Raw genomic sequence first — 23,271 nt, 5'->3', positions numbered from 1 at the left:
CCTCCTTCCCTCCTAAGCAGAAGGACAAGGTGAGGCTCGGTTGAAAGGCATCACAATTGGGAGAAAGAGTGTGGGAAGTCCTGATCCATGCTGAGGACTTAGCCTCTAAAGAGACTCATTCAGGAAGCCAAGTTGTCTGGAGGCTGGAAGACCATCTCTGTAACCGCTTCTAAAGAAGAGAGTGAGCAACATTTAGCCGTGCGCGTGCCTTTGATTTCTTATTCTCTTAGATCCTAGAGACATTTTCCCAGGTTGGTGGAGTTCAGGCTGTTCCATTTTCATGGCTTATGGGTGATCTGTGACTAAACATAGATAGCACGTTTGCAAAATATAAAGAGAAAAGGAAAGACTGAAAAGAGCCGCCTTTGAAAAAGGAATATAGATGGCCTTCTCTAGTGTGATTTTCTTCTGTCACTTGCTGGGTTGGTATTTTCTCTGAGGTAGTAAACAATAGCAGTCATGATAAATGCCTTCTATTTCTTTAGAAAAATTGTTATTTGCCACTGATGAGAATTGGGGTGTTTTTGGCTAATGAGCTACCAACAGGGTTTTTGTTACCTTATATGAAGCCATAGTCATTAAACTTTCTTTTTCATTTTTCTCCATAATGGCTTCTGAAATCCCTCCATTGCTAATTCTTATAGGGTCATGATAAATTAATTGAAAAAGCAATTCATACAGCATGGCCCATTCCTTTCAAACAAGCGAACAATTACTGTGGCTTGCAATAATCCTAAACTCTCTAAGTTTCTCTTATGCTCTTTGCTGAACTTTGATTCTTGAAAGTTAGACCATGGCAATCTTGGATTTGTAATATTAGGATTTTGATGAAATCCGTTTAAGTCTCATAAACACAGTGTTAGTGGGGTGTGTGTATGTGTGTGTGTTTTCTGAAGCAGCAGGAGGCAAAAGGCAGGTATAGGATATAAGAATAAAGGGAATGAGCATTTATTAAATATTTATTATATGCCCTGATCCACATTTGGTGGTGTTATTATTAATTGGCATGCAGAAGTTCCCCTACCAGGGACTGAATCCACGCCATAGCAGTGATCTGAGCCACAGCGGTGACAAAGCCTGATCCTTCGTCACTGGGCTACCAGTACACTCCACGTTTGGTGTTATTACCCTTATTTTATAGAAGGGAAAATAGAAATGAACCAAAATCACATAACTAGTAAGTAGCAAAGCTCAGATTCAAACCAAGTCACTTTGACTCTAAATTAGGCTTACTGTCTGTACTACCCTGCCCGCCCCCCTCCCCCTTTTGCCTACTTTATTTGTTACTGTGTCATAGGACTCTCAGAGTCAGGATTATATCTGACCTCTTTAATAACCAGAGAGCTCTTCTTTTATGTAATCTTTAGAGGAAGAAGTTTGAAATGAGAATGAGGTAACCATCCACCCAAGTCACCCCTCCCTCACTGTGGATGCTCTGGAACCCAGAGCCACCTGTGCCTTGAGACTAAGAGTCATGAGAGACAAACCTTCTGCCCAAGTGACTATGGAGCCTGGAGTGACATCTCTCTCTGGTGGGGAGAAAGGACTTTGGAGCTGCTCCTCTGGAGAAGGACCATCTTTGGGAAGAAATGGACTTTTCTCATTCTCGCATGCCCAGGAATAGAGAGATATCTTATTGTATATATTCACCTGGTACAAACCAGACCTGAACTCCTCTCTTTAGACTCTTGCCCAGCCCCTGACTGATTTTTCCCTTGAAAAACTTTGCACATGAAGCAGTGAGACACAGGGAGAAGGATGCTATTGTGACAAACCTCATAGGGTTATTCAAATCCTTTTGCTACAATGGGCTTTTCACAAGACTGATGATCTTCTGCTTTCACCCTTTTTAGAACCATGACATTCATTGTGAGAGGCTTTCCTCACTTTTAAGTTTCTTAGAAATTTGCTTCCTGGTTTTGATGACTGTCACCTGATTTCAATTTTATTCTAATTTCTGTAAGGTCAGGGACTTGGTGACACATGTTTATTTTTATTGCTGTTTTTTTCTTTTAAATAATGACAAAACTGAGAATTTTTTCCCCCCGTAAATCTGAAATGGGACAGCAGATATGAGAATGTTCTTAGGTTTTGTTTATTGTCCCAGAAGCTAATGAGTCGCCTGGTATTTATGTGAGTTCTATAAGGTTATATATTAATGCTGTAGGCTTTAGGAATGCTTTCATAAACCACAAAAGGAAATTCTATCTGAAGTAATTCTCCAGGTATGAATGTAATGCTGTTATGGTTGTTTTGTTTTCTGCAAGTCATATATAAACTTCACTGTGTTTTGTCCCCTTATTTGCATGTGTGCTTATGTGTCTAATAGTGTCTGTCCCAACCAGTTATACACCAGGAAGACAGGGTTTAGATCAGGATAACAACAGCTTGTCTATATATGTCAAAAAGAACTCATTGGAAATGTCATGGTGCAACGAATCTGGCTAGGAACCATTAGGTTGCTTGTTCGATCCCTGGCCTTGCTCAGTGGGTTAAGGATCCAGGCTTGCTGTGTCCTGTGGTATAGGTCGCAGATGTGGCATTACTGTGGCTGTGGCCTAGGCAGGCAGCTACAGCTCCAATTAGACCCCTAGCCTGGGAACCTCTATATGCCGCAGGTGCAGCCCTTAATAGACAAAAGAGAGAAAAAAAATAAATAAATAAAAGAACTCATCAATTAAATATAGTGGCACATTGTGAACTCATTTTTAATATGTATACCTTTATCCCAATGGGGTCAAACAGAAATACTTTCTTATATCTAGAAGGTTAAAAAGTTGGAGATAATCTCTGTCCATTTAAAATAATATATTCGCACACTCAAACACTGTCCTACTAATTAAAAGCAAGACCAATTTCTTCACCTCGGTTGTCGAGAGAGGTTTGTGAAATGAAACACCAGGACAAGTTCACCTGCCATGACTTAGGCTCATTTGGTTTCTGATTCCTTCCTTTAATTCTTTATTCTCTTACAGTTTTAGGGCCAAGTCATGTCTACTATTTTTTATCTATATTTCCTTCCCTTGTTCCTCTGGCCATATGCTATTAGCACAATAGGCTGCTGTGATTTTTCTCTAGGAAATAAAAGGGGTTTAGTATTCAAAACTCATAAATCTCTTTATCCATAAGGCAAAGATCTGGTACTAGAAAGAGAAGTTGTCCTGCACATTTGATGTCATGACTCAAGTTTCCTATAGAATTGTATATGTTCCTTACTTCTTCTTTTAAACCTATCAAATCAAACAGGTATTCCTGGAGGACCTCCGAATGGAAAGAATGCCAAGTCTCTCTCCTCTTTGAGCAACAGGACGCTCACTGGCATGCGACAGGACCCGTTTGTGGAGGTGGGATCCAGACCCGGGAGGTGTACTGCGCCCAGAGCACACCAGCGGTCACGGCACGGAGGACCAAGGAAGGTAGGCAGCCGGTTCCGGGGATTGAGTCAGCTGCTGGTTGGAAGAGAAATCAATCCCAACACCATCCCCTTGTATCCTCCTTGATATAATGGACCCTCAGCATTCACAGCTATGTTTCGTGTTGTCTCTTTTCACACCATCCTTAGGTTCTGCTACTTGCAGTCATTTGAAGTAGTTAAAAATACCAGTAATAATAACAACAATCATCTCAAAGGATCATTGTGAAAATTAAATGAGAAAACATACCTAAGATCTTAGCAGAAAGGAAAGCTACACACTAAGGGGTTGATATACTGGAGTGAGTCAGTTGGCAAAGAATTCGTAGCATTTTTTTTTTTTTTCTGTTAAGAAAGCTTTTTTTTGTGTGTGAATTTGTGAATGTGGGAATTTCCACAGACATAGCACTTTCAAATGTCAAGGATCCATTATTTTATTGCCAGATTTTAAATGATATGAAAAGAAAAAGGATGAGGAAAAGGAGGAGGAAAAACAACTTCTTCCTCCATACTAGGCTCTCTGTAAGGCATGTGCAGTCCATTTGCTTCAGAGTTTGGGATAGTGAAAACATATAAGTACTGAAACACCTGCCCAAGTTTATTTAAGTCAGTTGATTGAAAAACCAAGCATGTACAATAATGCTTCTGCTCTAGAAGAATGTATGGCCTCTTCCAGACACATTAGAGATCCCAGCAGTACCCTCTATGGAAGTGCTCAGCATAGGGATGTTTCCTTGAGTGTGCCTGTACATCCTCTACTGAAGAACTTTCTTAGGGAGACAGGTATGTGCTTTCTTGTGGTGAAAATGCATCTATTTTATCCTGTAAAGCTTTTCATACCAGGTGCCTCTTTTTGTGATGTGGCCTCTCATCATTCCAGAGGCCATGGCCACAGCCTTGGCTGATTAACCACATTACTCAAAGACAGATCATCTTTATAGACCTCTTAGCATTTGCTTCAATAATTGAAGTTACAGTACCACATTTATAGGGCTGGAGTTATTTTAAAAAATAAGAGGTCAATTTTCTTCCTCCTCTAATGTAACCTTTGGAAAATAACCATGTATGCACTTTCTCTTCCAGGATAAAACATGACTGTGCTTACTTTTCTGAATTTAGATAAAAAGCTTCAGCTTATCCTTTCAGACTTTGGTGATTTTTTTCTTCCACCTTCTCCTTCTTCCCTTTTGCTATTATCCTTTAGTACTAGGGTCTTCAGGGGTCAACACTTATACAAGAATTTTGTAGAAATGGTATATTATGAACTCTTCAGCTTCTACATTTAATCTTTATTGACATTTTCATCTTCCTAAAGTTTCTTTAGTAAAAGTAGCTCTTCTTATAGATCACCTATTTCTAAAGTTCTTTTTCCTTTATCTTTCCAGCTTTCTAAGTGCAAACTTGCTGGGCAGAAGATTATAATTAGGAGGAAAGTGGAAGGATGGTATTCTAGAGTTGGGACTCATATGCTATATATTGAGGAATATTAAATAGAAGGGGTGTTATATGCAGATTTAGAAATTAAGCCCTGGTACAATATGCGTCAAGCATCAAAAGAAGAAGAAAAAGATCTTAGGCCAAGGCATACTTCCAAATTAATATGTTGGTTCACAGGGAAACAGAAAGTCTTTAGAAAGCCTAAGCTTGGGATTTCCCCTTGTGGCGCAGTGCAAATGAATCCAATTAGTATCCATGAGGATGCGGGTTCAATCCCTGGCCTTGCTCAGTGGGCTGGGGATCCTGCATTGCCCTTAGCTGTGGCGTAGTTCACAGATGCAGCTTGGATCCTGCGTTGCTGTGACTGTGGTGTAGACTGGCAGCTGCAGCTCCTATTTGACCACTATTTTGGGAGTTTAAGTATGCTGCAAATGTGGCCCTAAAAAGCAAAAAAAAAAAAAAAAAAAAGAAAAGAAAAAAAACACAAAAAACAAAAAAAGGAAAGCCTAAGCCTGGTAATACAGTTCTCAGTGGGGTGCTTAGAGGTGGGGACGAGATACAAACATGTGGCTGTTGATGCAACCATGTACTCAGGTGCTCTTGATTTTTAATACAGTAGTCAAACTATTGCAATATTGGAAAATCCAGCACAGCCACATTGCATTAAAGGCATGGTATAGCTAACTATTTATCTTGGTCATCATGCTTTTACTCTTGTGTGGAAGCCAGAAAGATTACTTGGTCATTACTTTCCTTTCCTATAAATGCTTTCATTTACTACTGTTATCATTTATGGATATGCCTTGTCAAATCTGGAAAATTTTCAAGATGAAAATTTCTTTATGGCTCAGGCCAAAAAGAGAGAGAGAAATTGAATTACAATTATAAGGGACCAGTGAATATGTTTGTTTAATTGAGAAGACAGATTTTAAATATTTCTATCCTTTTCTGCTAATGCAGTTACAAAGGAAAAAAATGGTTACTTTTTTATTTTTGCATTTCAGTTTTTGCGACGTTTATCTCTTTTTTGTTTGTTTTATGGTTATTTTTTAAAATTATGTTAGACTTTGTAGGGAGAGGGATTTTTTTTTTTTTTTTTTTTTTTTTTTTTACAGCTGCACCCATGGCATATGGAACTTCCTAGGTTAAGGGTTGAATTGGAGCTGCAGCTACCAGCCTATGCCACAGCCATGGCAACACCAGATCTGAACCACATCTGTGACCTATGCTGCAGTTTGCAGCAACATTGGATCCTTAACCCACTGAGCAAGGACAGGGATTTAACTCACATCGTCATGGACACTGTGTTGGGTTCTTAACCTGCTGAGCCACAATGGGAACTCCAGAAGAAGGGATTTTTAATAGCACCAAGTTTGGAAACTCTTTTCTCAGTCACAATTGACTTTCCCAAAAGGTTAAGTTTTCCTTAGGCTCCAGGATACTCTGTTAAATCTCTGCAGTGGAATTGCTTAACTATTCTTCCTTACAAAATCCCACCATCCACTGTGAATTAGCTGCTCTGCATTCCAAGAACCTGATTTTAGAGGGACCCAAAATCTTAGGGAAAAAGATAAGATCCATTTACATGGATGTCTTATGAATTAAAATGCAATAGGATTTCTAGATGCAGGAATGAGAAATAAAAGAGAAGAGAATGCTAATTCTCTTCAAGGGCTTCTGAATCTCTTGCTGGATGCTGAGGCTGAAGTAGGACTTCAGTGTAGTCTGTTGCCAGATTATTCTTGTTAATATCCAATTTCCCATTGGACCTCAATTCATGGTATTTTTAGGAATATTATAATAATATCTATGGCATATTTATCTGGTTCTGTTGTCCATTGTCCAGGTGGTGTTTTCAATGCAGCCAAAACAGTGATGTAAGAATCAATACGAGAAGTGTTACTAGTGGCCCAGCCAATAGATTGTGAATGAAAATGTAGCAGAGTATTTATGAGTTCATGCACCAGTTTTTGTTGCAGAGAGAATTGTGTTTCTCTTTTATAATTCAGAAGCACCAGCAAGTATGATGCTTACCTGTAAATCTAAAAGCTTGGGTTTGGCGAGACCATTTTCTTCTTGTTTTTTTCTCAGGTGAAATTAAAACCACTCAGCCCGCATTCAAGGGTCATTTCTCAGAAGGTAAAACATTGAAACAAGGGACTCACCTTCAAAAATCTAATAAAGACAGAAAATTTTATTCCATTCATGACAGTGTAGCCTAGGGATTGGTATATCAACAAATGTGCAGTGAAATGGTCTAGAGATACACTGTATTTATATGGTGAAGAACACAAAACAGAAACCTAAAAACTAAATTAAAAATTGGGCAAAGTTATTAATGTGGTTGCAGTGAGGCAGAATTTTCCCTGGATTTTTTCCCACGCATTTTAGATTCATTCTTTGGCATTAAATGGACACAGCTACTTCAAGAATGAACACACTTTAGCTTTGAATTGTTAAATGTATTAGTTGACTATTCCATGCCTCTAAGATTGAATAGCCCTTGATAGTCTTATGACTTTATCATGCTAAGCCGAGAGTTGGCATTCAGACACTACATGATAAGGGAACATGTCCTGATTTTAAATATATTGGTTTGGTGAGGAAAATATGGATAATGAATTTTTTAAAAAATAATTTGTTATATACTAGTTATAATTTGGAGTCTGTCATAGGCATTGGGATTATAAAGGTACCTCATTAATGTACAGTATTTTAATTGTAACATAATTGTACTATCAGTTATTCTATAGTGTTTTAGGTAACGTGTCTTAAGTAGTGTTTTAAGTTATATATATATATATATATATATATATATATATAAAACACCATTTAATGTTGACTGAGAATACTCATCATAGTGGAGATAATTCTTCAAGAGAGTTTGGAGGATCTACAGGAAAGTGTGTTCTAAGCAGGGATAGGGATAACATATGAAAATAAACTGAGATGTTTATATTCAGTAGCGGTATGTGAACTGATATGAGGGGAGCACAGAAAATAGGGAAGTTAATTGATATTTAAAAACTGGAGGAAGGCAAGATAGTGGACGAGTAGGGGGACACACTTGCCCTCTCCCACAAACACACACACAAAAAAGCACATCTACAGGTTAAATGACTCACACAGAACAGCAATTAAACTCTGGCAGAAGAACTTAAACCTCAAATAATGGCAAGAATCTCATGACATAAATGGGTAAAACAAGAGAAAATAGGAGAGTGAGAGAAGGGGAATCTGGACTGGACAGGCACTCCCGAAAGGGAACTGTGGAGCAGAAACGGAACCCACACCCTGGAAAGTCACCTAATCAACGGAAAGACCAACTGAATGGGAGGGATCTCCAGATGCCAAGAAGAGCGCAGCAGTAGGTCCGAGATCTGAAAAGCAGAATGAGAGCTGAACAAATCATCTGAACTGCTGGTACAGTCACCAAAAACCAAGACGCTTGGGTGGGGGCTGGGCACTGAGACCTAGGCTGTGGAGGTTAGTCCCTGGGAGCAGGCTGGATTAGCAGTGTGGAGACTGCCTGGGGGACTAGGAAGTGGGTGGAAGGAGCAATATGCTAAGGGCTGGGGAATGGAAAGCCACAACAGAGGGAACCTGGGAGAAGAACTGGACCTGCAGGAGAGACAAGGTGCCAGTGTTGGGGAGGGGAGAGGAGGAGGGGTGGGCCACCATAACCTAACCCTAACCCTAACCCTAACCCTTGGCCACAACGAGCACACTTGCCCACCAGCTAGCAGTGAGCAGTGCTTCCCAGTGTATCCCCCTTCCCCCTACCCCACATGTGTGCCTGACCTGAGGCCGCCTGCCATCCTGGAGGGCTGGCATCACCACTTGCAGGAAGCCGACCACCTCAGGGGCTTTCCCTGCCCTGGCCTGCCTGCCCTCTGGAGGGGCTACACCCCCACAGAGCAGCACCCAGCACTGCCAGCCCGCTGAAAGAGCCCCACAGCCCAGAAATGCCAGAGCAAGCTCTGCCTGGCCGTGCAAAATCTGCTTCCAATGCAGGGCAGGCTTGCCAGTCCTGGCTGCCCTAGGGAAGTGCCCCTTTGTCTCCTAGCAGCCCAGCTAGCCGCTCCTGCCCTCTGGAGGTGCTGCACTTCCATGGAGCAGCTGCCCAGCACCTCCTATCCCCTGAAAGAGCTCCATGGCCCAGAAACACCAGAACAAGCTCCACCCAGCTGCAGGAAATCTATCTCTATTGCATGGAGGTCCTGCCAGTTCTGGCTGCCCTGGGAAAGTGCCCCTTTGTATCCCAGTGGCCTGGCTAGCTGCTCCAGGACTCAGGAGGTATTACATTCCTGCAGCACAGCGCCCAGCACTGCTAGCCCCTGGAAGAGCCCTGCAGCCCAGAAATGCCAGAGCAAGCTCAACCCAGCCACAGGAAATCTGCTTCCATTGTGGGGTGGTCCTGCCAGTTCCAGCTGCCCTGGGGAAGTGCCTCTTTGTCTCCCAGTGGCCCAACTAGCTGCTTCCACCCTCGGGAGGTGCTGGCACTCCCACAGAGCATCTGCCCACCACTGCCCACCCCCTGGAAGAGTCCCACAGCCCAGGAATAACAGAGCAGGTGCTGCCTGGCCATGGGAAGTCTACATCCATCATGGTGTAGACCTGCCAGTCCCACCTACACTTGGGAAGTCCTCCTTTGCTTCAGAGTGACCCTGCTAGCCCTGCCCACCCTCAGAAAATGCCATGCTGCTTCAAAGAAGACTGGCCAACACCACCAGTCCTCGGGAAACACTCCACAGCACTGTCAGGGAAAACCCTGCCTGGCCACGGGGAGTACACCTCCACGAAGAAAAAAAAATAGCAAACAAGATGAAGAAGCTGAGAAACCACTGCCAGTAAAACCAACAGGAGAACTCACCTAAAGCAGACAACAATGAAACAGACTTCTATAGTCTGACAGACTTTGAGTTCAAAAGGGAGATAGTGAAAATACTGAAGGAATTAAGAGAACATATGAACAGTAATGCAGACGCCCTCAGAAAGTAACTAGAAAATATAAGGAGGAGCCAAGAAAAACTAAAAAATTCATTTTCAGAGATACATACTGAGCTAAAGGCAGTGAAAACCCAGAATGAATAATGCAGAAGAATGAATTAGTGATGTGGAAAATAGAATAATGGAAATCACCCAATTAGAACATCAGACAGAAAACCAAATGAAAAAACATGAAAGCAATATGGGATACTATAAAGTGGGACAATCTACACATAGTAGGAATTCCAGAAGGAGTAGAAAAAGATAAGGGGATTGAAAATATATTTGAAGAAATTATCACTGGAAATTTAAAGGATACCGATTTCAAGATACAGGAAGGACAGAGGGCCCCAAACAAGTTGAACCCAAATAGACCCACACCAAGACACATTATAATAAAAATGACAAAAGTTAATCATAAAGAGAGGATCCTAAAGGCAGCAAGAGAAAAGCAAAGTGTCAGTTATAAGGGAACCCCCATAAGGCTATCAGCTGATTTCTCTACAGAAACTCTACAGGCCAGGAGGGAATGGCAAGAGATATTTAAAGTGCTGAAAGGAAAATATATGCAATGTAGAATACTCTATCCAGCAAGAATATCATTTAAAATAGAAGGGGAAATAAAAATTTTTTTTCAACAAACAAAAGCTAAAAGAATACAGCAATACAAAACCCATTCTAAAAGAAATACTGAAAGAGCTTCTCTAAACCAAAAAAAAAAAAAAAAAAAAAGAGTAGAAGAGCTAGAATTGAGGGAACCACAATCAGAGAGCAGTCACTCAAATAAGCCAGCATACAGATGTAATCATGAACATGTTTAAGACACAATAAAGATGTAAAGAAAAAAGGAGACATCAAAATCATAAAATGTGGGCAAGGGAAGTAAGGAAATAAATAGATTCTTTTTTTTAATTTCTTTTTTTTCTTTTTCTTCTTAATTTTAGTATGATAATGAAGTGTTTGAACCTGCAGGACCATCAGGCTAAAGCAAACAGAGACAGGAAGGAGTTAACATACTTAAAAAACGGAGCAAGAACAAATCAAAACCAAACATTACATTTGCAAAAAATGAAAAGAAAAACACTCAAGCAGAGAATAATTGGAGACCATCCAACCAAAAAAGAAGAAAGAAAGAATGAAGAATCATAGAATCAACTGAAACACGAGGTTTAAAATGGCAATAAATAATCATCTATCAATTATCACCTTAAATGTCAATGGGCTGAATGCTCCAATCAAACGACACAGAGTGGCTGTTTGGATAAAAAAACAAAAACCTTCAATCTGCTGCCTACAAGAAACACAGCTTAGGAAAAAGTACACATAGAGATTGAAAGTAAGGGGGTGGAAAAAAATATATCATGCCAATGGACATGACACGAAAGCAGGATTTGCAATTATCACATCAGACAAAATAGACTTTAAAACGAAAGACATAAAGAAAGCCAAAGAAGGACACTATTTAATGATTAAGGGATCCATTCAAGAAGAGGATATTACAATCATCAACATATATGCCCAAATATTGGAGCACCTGGATACATACAACAAGTATTAAGAGACATAAAGGGAGAAATTGATGGGAATACAATCATACTATGAGACTTTAATACCCCACTCACATCAATGGACAGATTCTCTAGAAAGAAAACCAATAAAGCAGCAGAGATCCTAAAAGAAATAATAGAAAAGTTAGACTTAATTGACATCTTCAGGACACTACATCCAAAAAAATCAGAACACACATTCTTTTCAAGTGTGCATGGAACTTTCTCAAGAATTGATCACAAATTGGGGCACAAAGTTAACCTCAACAAATTTAGGAGCATAGAAATTATTCAAAGTATCTTCTCTGACCACAATAGCATGAAACTAGAAATCAAGCACAGGAAAAGAAATGAGCAAAAACCTACATATGGAGACTAAACAACATGCTACTATAAAACCAATGGGTCAATGAGGAAATCAGGAAGGAAATTAAATAATACCTCAAGACAAATGACAATGAAGGCATAACTGCTGAAAATCTATGGGATGCCACAAAAGCAGTGCTCAGAGGGAATTCATAGCAATACAGGCCTTCCTCAAAAAGAAGAAAGATCTCCAATTGACAACTTAACACACAACCTAAATGAATTAGAAAAAGAAGAGCAAAAAAGACCTAAAGTCAGCAGAAGGAAGGAAATTATAAAGATCAAAGAGGAAATCAATAAAATAGAGACTCAAAAAAACAATAGAGAAAATTAATAAAATGAAGAGCTGGTTCTTTGAAAACATAAACAAAATTACAAACCCCTGGCTAGACTCACCAAGAAGAGGAGAGAAAGAACCCAAATAAACAAAATTAGAAATGAAAAAGGAGAAATCACAACAGATACTGCAGAAATACAAAAAACAATAAGAGAATACTATGAACAACTATATGCCAACAAATTTGACAATCTGGAAGAAATGGACAACTTTCTAGAATCTTACAGCCCTCAAAAACTGAATCAAGAAGAAATAGACCTACTGAACAGACCAAACACTAGAAATTAAATTGAATATGTCATAAAAACACTCCTTACAAATAAAAGCCCAGGACCAGATGGCTTCACAGGCGAATTCTACCAAACATAGAAAGAAGATCTGGTGCCCATCCTCGATAAATTTTTTCAAAAGGTTGAGGAAGCAGGAACACTCCCAAAGACATTCTATGACACCACCATCACTCTAATTCCATAACCAAACAAAGATACAACCAAAAAAGAAAACTATTGGCAAATATCTTTGATGACTATAGATGCAAAAATTCTCAAGAAAATTTTAGCCATCCAAATCCAACAACATATCAAAAAGATGGTACACCATGACCTTGTGGGGTTCATCCTGGTTCACGAGGATGGTTCAATATATGCAAATCAATCAACGTCATTCACCACATTAACAAAAGAAAAGTCAAAAATCATATGATCATCTCAATAGATGCATAAAAAGGATTTGACAAAGTCCAACATCCATTTATGATAAAAACTCTTGCCAAAGTGGGTATAGAGGGAACATTCCTGAACATAATCAAAACCATTTATGACAAACCCACAGCAAATATAATACTCAATGGAAAAAAATTGAAAGACTTCTCACTCAAATCTGGAATGAGAGAGGGATGCCCACTCTCACCACCGCTATTCAACATAGTTTTGGAAGTCCTAGCCACAGCAATTAGAAAAACAAAAGAAATAAAAGGCATCCAAATAGGAAGAGAAGAGATAAAACTGTCACTTTATGCAGATGACATGATACTATACATAGAAAGCCCTAAGGACTCAAGCCAAAAACTACTTGAACTGATTAATAAATTCAGCGAAGTAGCAGGATATAAGATTAACATTCAGAAATCAGCCACATTTCTGTATATGAACAATGAAATATTAGAAAAGGAATACAAAAATACAGCACCTTTTAAAATTACATCCCAGAAAATCAAATTGCTGGAAATACACCTGACCAAGGAGGTAAAGGACTTATATACCAAGAACTATAAAACATTAATCAAGGAAATTAAAGAAGATGTAAAGAAATGGAAAGATAGTCCATGTTCATGGATTGGAAAAATCAAAGTTATAAAAATGGCCATGCTACCAAAAGCAATCTACACATTCAATGCAATCCCTATCAAATTACCCATGACATTTTTCACAGAACTATAACAAACAATCCAAAAATTTATATGGAACTGCAGAAGACCCAGAATTTCCAAAACAATCCTGAGAAACAAAAACCAAGCAAGAGGCATAATTATCCCAGACTTCAAGCAATGTTACAAAGCCACAGTCATCAAAACAGTATTGTACTGATATCAAAACAAACAGACAAACCAATGGAACAGAATAGAGAACCCAGAAATAAACCCTGACACCTATGGTTTATTAATCTTTGGCAAAGGAGGCAAGAGCTTAAAATGGGAGAAAGAAAGTGTATTCAGTAAGCATTGCTGGGAAACCTAGACAGCTGTATGCAAAGCTGGAGGGGTTGTGGAGAAAAGGATACCCTCCTGCACTGGTGGTGGAAATGTAAGCTGGTACAGCCACTATGGAGGACAGTATGGAGCTACATTAGAAATCTATACATAGAACTACCATACGACCCAGCAGTCTCACTCTTGGGCATATACTTTCCTTAAAAAAGCCACATGCACCCACATGCTCATTGCAGCACTATTCACAATAGCCAAGACACGGAAACAACCCAAATGTTCATCAACAGACAATTGGATTAGGAAGAAGTGGTATATGTACAAAATGGAATACTACTCAGCCATAAAAAAGAACAACATAATGCCATTTGCAGCAACATAGGTGGAAATAGAGAGTCTCATACTGAGTGAAGGAAGCCAGAAAGAGATAGACAAATACCGTATGATATCACTTAAAACTGGAATCTAATATACAACACAAATGAACCTTTCCAAAGAAAAGAAAATCATTGACTTGGAGAATAGACTTGTGGCTGCCCAGGTGGAGGGGGAGGGACTGGGAGGGATTAGGAGCTTGGGGTTATTGGATGCAAACTATTGGTTTTGGAATGCATTTATAATGAGATCCTGCTATGTAGCATTGAGAACTATGTCTAGATACTTACATTGCACTAGAACAACAGGAGGAAAAGAAATATCTACATGTATGTGTAACTTGGTCCCCATGCTGTACAGTGTAAAAAAATAAAAATTAAAAAAATTAAAACTGGGCTGTAACAAGGACATTACATAGTGAACAAGGGATCAAGCGAAGAAGACGTAACAATTATAAATGTATATGCGTGCAACATAGGATCACTTAAATACTTAAAGCAAACATTAACACACAGGAGAAATTGACTGCAACACTGTAAAAGTAGGAGATTTTAACATCACTCTTAGCATCAATGTACAGATTATCCAGACATAAAATCACGGAGGAAATGCAGGGCTTAAAAACACATTAGACCAATGGACTTTATCCAGATTCATGAAGACAAAAAGGGAGAGGGCACAAATCAATAAAATTAAAAATGAAAAAGAAAAATTACAATAAACACCATGGGAATACAAAGAATCCTATTTACTCTATATGCCAATAAAACAGACAACCTACAATAAATTGACACATCTCTAGAAATGTAAACCTCCTAAGAATGAGCCAGGAAGAAACGGAAAAAATGAACAGACCAATTATCAGTAATTAAATTGAATCAATAATAAAGACAAACAAACCTCCCTCCAAACACAAGTCCAGGAACAGATGGCTTCACAGGTGAATTCTACCAAACAGAGAAATGATATAACCTATCCTCAAAATATTCCAAAAAATTAAAGATGAAGGAATGCTTCTGAATTTACTCTATGTGATCAACATCATCCTGATACCAAAATCAAAAACACCACATACACACACACACACACACAAAACCTTGTGGGCCAATATCTCTGATGAACATAGATGCACAAATCCTTAACAAAATATTAGCAATATTAATCCAACAATACAATAAAGGGATCATATGCCATGATCAAGTGGGATTTATCCCAGGGATGCAAGGATGGTTAAATATCCACAAATCAATCAATGTGATAAGCCACATTTACAAATTGAAGGATAAAAATTATGTTATTATCTCATAAGATGCAGAAAAAGCCTTTGACAAAATTAAACATCAATTTATGATAAAAAAAAAAAACAACTCTCCAGAAAGTGGGTATAGAGGGAACATACTTCTATTTAACAAGGGACATGTGTGATAAGCCAAAAGGTAATATTACACTCAATGTTTTGACAGCATTTCATCTAAGATCAGGAACAAGACAAATATCCCCACTCTGAACACTTTTAGTCAACATAGTATTTGAAGTCCTAGCCACAGCATTCAGACAAGAAACATAAATAAAATGAATCCATATTGGAATAGAAGAAGTAAAACTGTTATTGTTTGCAGGTGACAGGATACTATATATAGAAAATCTTAAAGATAACATCACAAAATTTCTAGATTTCATCACTGAATTCAATTAAGTTATAGGGTCCAAAATTAGTATATAGAAATCAGTTGCATTCCTATATACAAACAGCAGACTATCAGGAAGAAAAATTAAACAAATAGTCTCATTTACAAATGCATCAAAAAGAATAAAATACCTAGAAATAAACCTAAGTAAGGAGGTAAAAGACCTCCTTACTTGGAAAACTATAAGACGCTGATGAAAGAATTTGAGAACACAAACAGAAAGATGCACTATGTTCCTGGACTTGAAGAATCAATATTGTTGAATTGACCATCCTACCCAATGGCAATCTATAGATTCACTGCAATCCCAACTGAGAAACACTAGTGGCATTTTTCACAGAGGTAGCAAAAATAATTTAAGAATTTACAGAGAAACACAAAAGAATAGCCAAGCAATCTTAAAAAGAGAAACTGAGGAATCACAATCCCTGACTTCAGAGTATACCACAAATACATAGTTATCAAAGCAGTATGGTACTGGCACAGAAACAGACACATAGATCAGTGGAACAGAATTGACAACCCAGGGGTAAACCCACACACTTAAGGTAAATTAATCTACAACAAAGGAGGCAAGAGCATACAGTGGGGAAAGGACAGTCTCTTCAATAAGTGGTACTTAGAAAACTGGACAGCTACATGTAAAAGAATGAAATCAGAACACTTTCTAACACCATATCCAAAAATAAACTTGAAATGGATTAAAGATCTAAATGTAAGACAAGATAATATAAGACTCTTAGAGGAAAACATAGGCAGAACATTCTTTGACATAAATAATAGCAATATTTTTTTCCATCTGTCTTCTAAGGCAAAGGAAATAGAATAAAAAATAGACAAATGGGATCTAATTACACTTAAAAGCTTTTGCACAGCAAAGGAAACCTTCAACAAAACAAAAAGACTATTGAATGGGAGAAAAATCTCTGCAAATGGTATGACTAATAAAAGGTTAATACCCAAAATATATAAACAGTTCCTACAACACAGCATTGATTTTTTTAAATAGGCAGAAGACCTGAATAGACATTTTTTCCAAAGAAGACATTCATATGGTCAAAAGGCATGTGAAAATATGCTTAACATCAGAGAAATCCAACTCAAAACCACAATGAGATATCACATCATACCTGTCAGAATGACCATCATCAAAAAGACCACAAATAACAGACATTGACTAGGATATAGAGAAAAGGGAACCCTTGCACACTCTTGGTGGGAACTTGAAGTGGTGCAGCCTCTGTGGAAAATAGTATGGAGGTTTCTCAAAGAAATTGAACTAAAATATAATCCAGCAATTCCACTGCTGGGTATATATATATGTATATATATATACATATATATATACATATATATATATGTGTGTGTGTGTTTATAAAATATATATATATTTTTGTTTTATATAAAACAAAAATGCTAATTTGAAAAGATACATGCACCCCTGTATTCATGGTGCATTGTATATAATAGCAATGACATGGAAGCAACCTAAATGTTCATCAATATATGAGTGAATAAAGAAAATTTTGTATATACATATATGCAATGGAATAATTCCTCAGCCATAAAAAAGAATGAAAAATTTCCATTTGCAGCAACAGGATGAATATGGATGGTATTATGCTTAGTGAAAAGAATCAGACAGAGAAGGCCAAATACTGCATGATGTCACTTATATGTGAGTCTAATCTGTAAAATAAATGGATAAATTAAACCAAAACATACTCAAAGATATAGAGAACGAACTAGTGGTTAACAGTGGTGAGAGGGGCAAGATGGGGCAAGGGATTAAAAAGTACATAAATGTCAGTATGCCAAAAGAATTTCATGAATGGGCCAAGTCCTGTTTGCAAAAGTTTTTGTGCTATACAATAAAGTAATTTACATTAGAAATAGATAAATACAGATGAACAGATTTTATTTTATTTTATTTTATTTTATTTTATTTTATTTTAATTTTGTCTTTTTAGGGTCGAATCTGTGGCATATGGAAGTTCCCAGGCTAGGGGTCAAATCAGAGCCGCAGCTGGCAGCCTAGGCCAAAGCCACAGTAATGCTGAATCCTAGCTGAGTCTGCGACCTGCACCATAGCTCATGGCAACACCTAATCATTAACCCACTGAGTCTGGCCAGGGATTGAACCCTCATCTTCATGGATCCTAGCCACGTTCCTTACTGCTGAGCAATGACAGGAACTTCAGTGATTGTTTTAATCAAGTTTAACAAATTTATCTTAAGTTGATACAGAAAATATTTATTGAATTACTGTACTTAGTGAAAATAGTGAAGAGTGGCTATTTTAAGCATTTGTTAGATTATCACACTATTCTTGATGTTTAAATATTTTATTTAGCTCAAGGTGTAATTAACATGACAGAAATGAGAGCAGAAGAGAGCTTCCCTTGACAAGTGATGGAGGTAGGGAGTTCTCATTGTGGATCAGTGGTAACAAACCTGACTAGTATCCATGAGGACATGGGTTCGATCCCTGGCCTTGCTCAGTGGGTTAAGGATCCCACGTTGCAGTGAGCTGTGGTGTGGGTTGCAGATGTGGCTCGGATCCCAAGTTGCTCTGGCTATGGTGTAGGCTACTGCTCCACTTCAACTCCTAACCTGGGAACTTCCCTAGGCATGGGTGCCGCCCTAAAAAGACAAAAAAAAAAAAAAAGAAAAAAATTTGGAGGCAGGGTATTTGAGGAGAAAGCCTACCATTGAGTAGACATTATTATTCCTGGGGGGGTGAGGGGATGGGAGGAATAAGTTTGTAGAAAAATGAGCCCTTTTTATATCATGTGAGTCCTACTTAATTTGATCTCCTAAAAAGAAAGAATGTACATTCTACTTTATATGTTATGTACTTATTCAAAATTAGCACAACTAAATTGATAATTCAATACTGTGTACTATTGACACCAGAGCCTGTGGCATCAGGAGGAGTAAGATTGTCAAGGACCTAGAACTAGATGTGAGTGTGTATTTTTCCAGTAGTTTTACCAGTAACAGTTCAGTTCTTCTCATTCTAAAAGTGTACTAAGTCCATACCCCATAACAACACATCACTGTTTGCCTAATTTCTAGCCATTGCTATTACTGTCTTTGTTACTCATTAGGTTGTAAAGCCCCTGAAAGACGTGTTGAGAGACTTCTTTTTATTTCCAACTGCCAACATCCATCATAACAAATCGCAAATGCTATGGAATTCTAAATGGAAAATACTTCAAGTGAGAAAGTGAAATATTGAATCTTGATAGTGTGTTTGGTTTTTGTTTTGGTTTGGTTTGTTTGTTTTTGGTATGTTTTGGTTGCTTTTGGGGTAGCATAGAGAAATAAATTGCTTTACTGTGGACAAAACCAAAATGATCTCATATCTGGATTTCAGCATTCCATGCCAAGGCCAGGGGATCCAGAGACCTGGGATGAATTTATAAAAAACAGAAAATATGAGGACCAAGAAGTGATGGGAATGGTCCATGCAGAATGATGGAGGAGGAATATAGAGGAGAAGAAGCAAAGACAGGCCAGCTTTGACTGAAAAGGTGGCTTTGCCAAGTGGTATTCGCTTAATACACTAGGTAGTTGATTTTTGAATAATTTTTAGAGTTAAATATACTCCCTGTCACACTGTTCTCCAGAGAAGAGATTATGAAAACCACAAATGATTCCAAATTACTTATGTCTACCAGTTTTTGATCTTTAGCAGTCTCAGAGGGAAGATGATACAAACACATAACTACAAAAGTGAGATGAATGCCTTAAGAAAAAATAGAAATTTTAGAGATGGAAAGTCTAAACCAGTGGGAGGCGGAAGAGGGGGTCTGTCCTGTGGAAGACCCCATAGGGTGTGTTTGTTAAAAAGAAAAGCTTTTACATGGGCCTTAAAAGGGCATGCTTTAGACAGGTCCTTATATGAAGGGGGAAGAATCCAGGTGAAGCAAACCATGTGAGTTAAGACACAAGTGGGGAGTCATGGTGTATTTAGAGTAATACCAGTAATCAAGTTAGACATGAATATGGAGTGGATGAAGGTAAGGACTGTGGATTTAGGGTAGAGAGGTAGGATTCTAGGATATGGTCTTTGGCCTTATAATCATTATGAAGTGGTAGGACTTAAGGTGTTACCCTTCCATCCCTAGGCAACACTGCGCTCCAGCAATAGTGAACATTTTCATTAACATTCTAGGCCTTTGAAGCTACACTCTGTCTGACCACCGACCACCATGATGAGGGCCCCCTCATTCCTCTTCACCCTTACGAACTTCCTCCCTAGCTCTGACTTAGCACCTGGATAACCTCTATTTCTTAGAAATTGTTCCCTTTGGGAGCCCTTTGAAATGACATAGGGGCTCTGCTTCCCAGACACTTTATCTCGCCACATTGTAACTACATTGCTTGTAGGTGCTGCTATCCAGGCTACAGTGCAAGTTCTGTGAGGTTGGGGACCTCATCTGTGCTGTTAACTGTTATTTCCCCAGAACTTAGTGTGGTACCTGGTACATAAAAGATGCTTGAACTGAATTCAAGCTTTGCCTCGTCTCATGGTTCTTTTACCACTTTTTCTTTCTCTTGGCTGATGCTCTCTCTACAAGGACGTGGTTCTCAGTCCACTTTCAGACTTGGATAAAACCCCATGTTATGCATGGGATCTGGCTTCCTGAGTAGCAGCTGGGGGGCTGGATATTTTGACCCAAATGACAACCTCAAGGAGACCTAGCTCCTTGAGGAATGAAACATCACCAAAGGAAAACATGATTTACGAGGAGCCAGGCTATTCCCACTTCACCTGTATATTATTCTAATATATTATTTTAATCTTTCTGGAGAAATCCTATTTTCCAAATACATAAATCTACTACATATCTTTAAGTTTACTGTAAAATGGTAGCCAGTATAATAATGCATTGCATAGCATTGCTTCCTATTTTCCTTGCTTTACTCCTGCTGTATTTTTCCCCTGTCACTGCCTCCTAGCCTTACACCTCGCAGATGAAGTATTAACACCTTAATTCTCATGGTAAGCTCCACTTTCTAGAGAGCCAGCTATAAGAAAACTTGAGTATGTGTTGAAAAAAAGACCAAGAGACTATTTTTAAGGATTTATTATAATCATCTAGATGAGACCTAGTATAAGCCTGAAGTATGGGGCAGCTATAAAAGCTGCCTTTTCCCTTGCATTTTCCTTCTCTTTTTTCCCTCCCTCAACCTGTTTTCTTCCTTTTCTTTTGTATATTCCTTCTTCCTCATCATCCTTTTTTAAAATTTCTTCTCATTCCTTGTCCTTTTCCTCTTATTTTCATCTGGCATAAATCTTGAAACAATAACATTTTCAGTACCCGTGGTTGACTTCACAGCAGTCAGCACCTCGTCCAGCAAAAGTTAGGAAGAGCTCAGCAGGTATTTCTTGAACAAATGAATAGAAACCCCTGCATCTAGTCTTACTATTCAGTTCCAGGCATTTTTTTTAGCTTTGGGACAGCTTTTCTCTTCATTGCAATTTTTCACATACACCTGCATGTCATTAATGAGCAGTTGAGTTCTCCTTTTCAGAGTGGAAGATTGCATTTGGCAAAAACATGCTGAGACCAGTGCATTTACAATCTTTAGTTCAGTGTCTCACAAAACTTATTATTGGATTAGACTTTTCTCAAACACCAAGCCAAGAGGTAATGAGGTTCCTCTTGGCAGTACAATTTCTTAAACAGAGTTATTCCTTCCAGATCTATCTCTCGAGCCTGGTTTAATATGAGCAAGTGAGTAGGACATAAAAAAAAAATATATCCACTTATTTTCCAGCTCTTCCTGAAAGAAATTTTCTCTCTTAGCAACTTATTTTTGGGTTAGTACTTTTCCATACTCTAGTTTGAAATTCTCAGCAGGTTCAGTCCTCAAGAGAGCAGAGTCACTTAGTAAAAATCTCTCTGTGTGTTTAAGAATGTTTAAATGACTCCTTGTGTCTTCTGGCCATTTTCTCAATACTGGAGGGGAGAATCAATTTCCATGTCAAGAGAATAGCTGAAAAAGCAGCTGAATCGTGAAGCCCCTTCTAATTCTAAGATTCTCCATGTCTCCGTGTGGAATATAAAATTGTAGTTCATTTTATTCTTTCAAGATCTGCTTTAAAACTTTAATTCTATTTCTGACTGTTGGTGAAATGTATCTGAGTTGTTCTAATTTTTTCTAATCTTGGAGCTCAGTACCGGACCCAGATATTTCTTTTTGAATAAATTATAACACATTAAATTCAGTGTTTCCAATATTGGGCTTTTTACTCTCCTGTTCAACCCCTATCAGATTCTTTTCCAGGGTCCCACAGTTCAGAAAGTTGTCTCTCCTCCTGCCAAGTGGTCACACTCAAAATCTGGGAAGTATCCTTGATATTTCACTGTCATTTACCCCTTTGCCCACATTCGGTCCATCACCAAAGTTTGTTAATTCTGTTACCAAACCAAAACTTAACATCTGCTCACCCAGGTGTAGTAAAGTCAATCCACTGGGTTGTGGTGAAGGGATGTGCAGGGGTTACTTTTGGGCTCCAGGTAAGGAGTTCAGGACAGCAAGTGCTCAAGAAGCCTGAGCTCCTCCATGGATTTCAGCAAAGCATTTCAGGGCCAGGCAAGGGAGGGGCATCCCGGGGCCTATGCTCAGCTCACGCACAGTTCTCTTATTGGTTGATGGCCTGGTTACAGGGCCTTATCCCAGGGATTAACATTATCAATCCTCAGGTTGATAACATCAATCCTATGTGCTCATGATCATCAGATAGTGAATTTCTTCTTTTTGGTGGAGGTTTCGGCATCTGTAAAACATATCGGGAGATGTTCCTCACACACTGTTATCTGGGTACTTAAGAGAGGAGCTAAAGCAGAGGATATGGGGGAGGGGTCTGTCCAGCAGAAGACCCATAAGGTCTTTTCAGTTACACTTCTACTCCTGTATCTATTTTGTTTCTTTATTCTCTTTATTTCTAGCTGTTTCTCCTTATATCAGTATTTCTCATATTAAACCACTATAATAGTTTTCTGATTTATTTTCCTTCTTCTACTCTTACCCCAATATTAATAGAGTGGAGCATATTTAATGTGGTTCAGCACATGGTCTCTGCAGACACACTTCCTCTGTCCAAATTTTCACTGTCTCTTATAAGCTGTGTTGGGGATAATGATAACTCTTAGCTTATAGAATGCTATCAGGATGAAATGAGCACACACTTACACATCACTTAGAACAGATCCTTATGTAATAAACACTGAGTAACTATGAGCTATTAATTATTTTTCTTTTCCACACGCCAGCTGAAGCAACTTTACAAGGAAGCTTATCTGATTCTATTGTTACTACTCACAATGACTTCAGTGACTTCCTCTGAATTAAAACATCTTCACATCTCTCCCAAAGCCATGTATGATCTGGCCCTTGCC

General features: G+C 38.5%; 1 protein-coding gene across 1 annotated transcript in view; it reads left to right on the top strand.

Moving 5' to 3' along the window:
* Positions 1–23,271, top strand: part of THSD7B (thrombospondin type 1 domain containing 7B) — a 1,521,641-nt gene that overhangs the window by 920,344 nt on the left and 578,026 nt on the right. The window contains 1 exon segment of the mRNA XM_021075621.1: positions 3,247–3,416. Coding sequence (XP_020931280.1) covers positions 3,247–3,416 — 170 coding nt within the window.

The sequence above is a fragment of the Sus scrofa genome, chromosome 15 (assembly GCF_000003025.6).
Source record: "Sus scrofa isolate TJ Tabasco breed Duroc chromosome 15, Sscrofa11.1, whole genome shotgun sequence".
NCBI classification, from domain to species: Eukaryota; Metazoa; Chordata; class Mammalia; order Artiodactyla; family Suidae; genus Sus; species Sus scrofa.
This window is presented reverse-complemented; position numbering and strand designations above follow the sequence as displayed.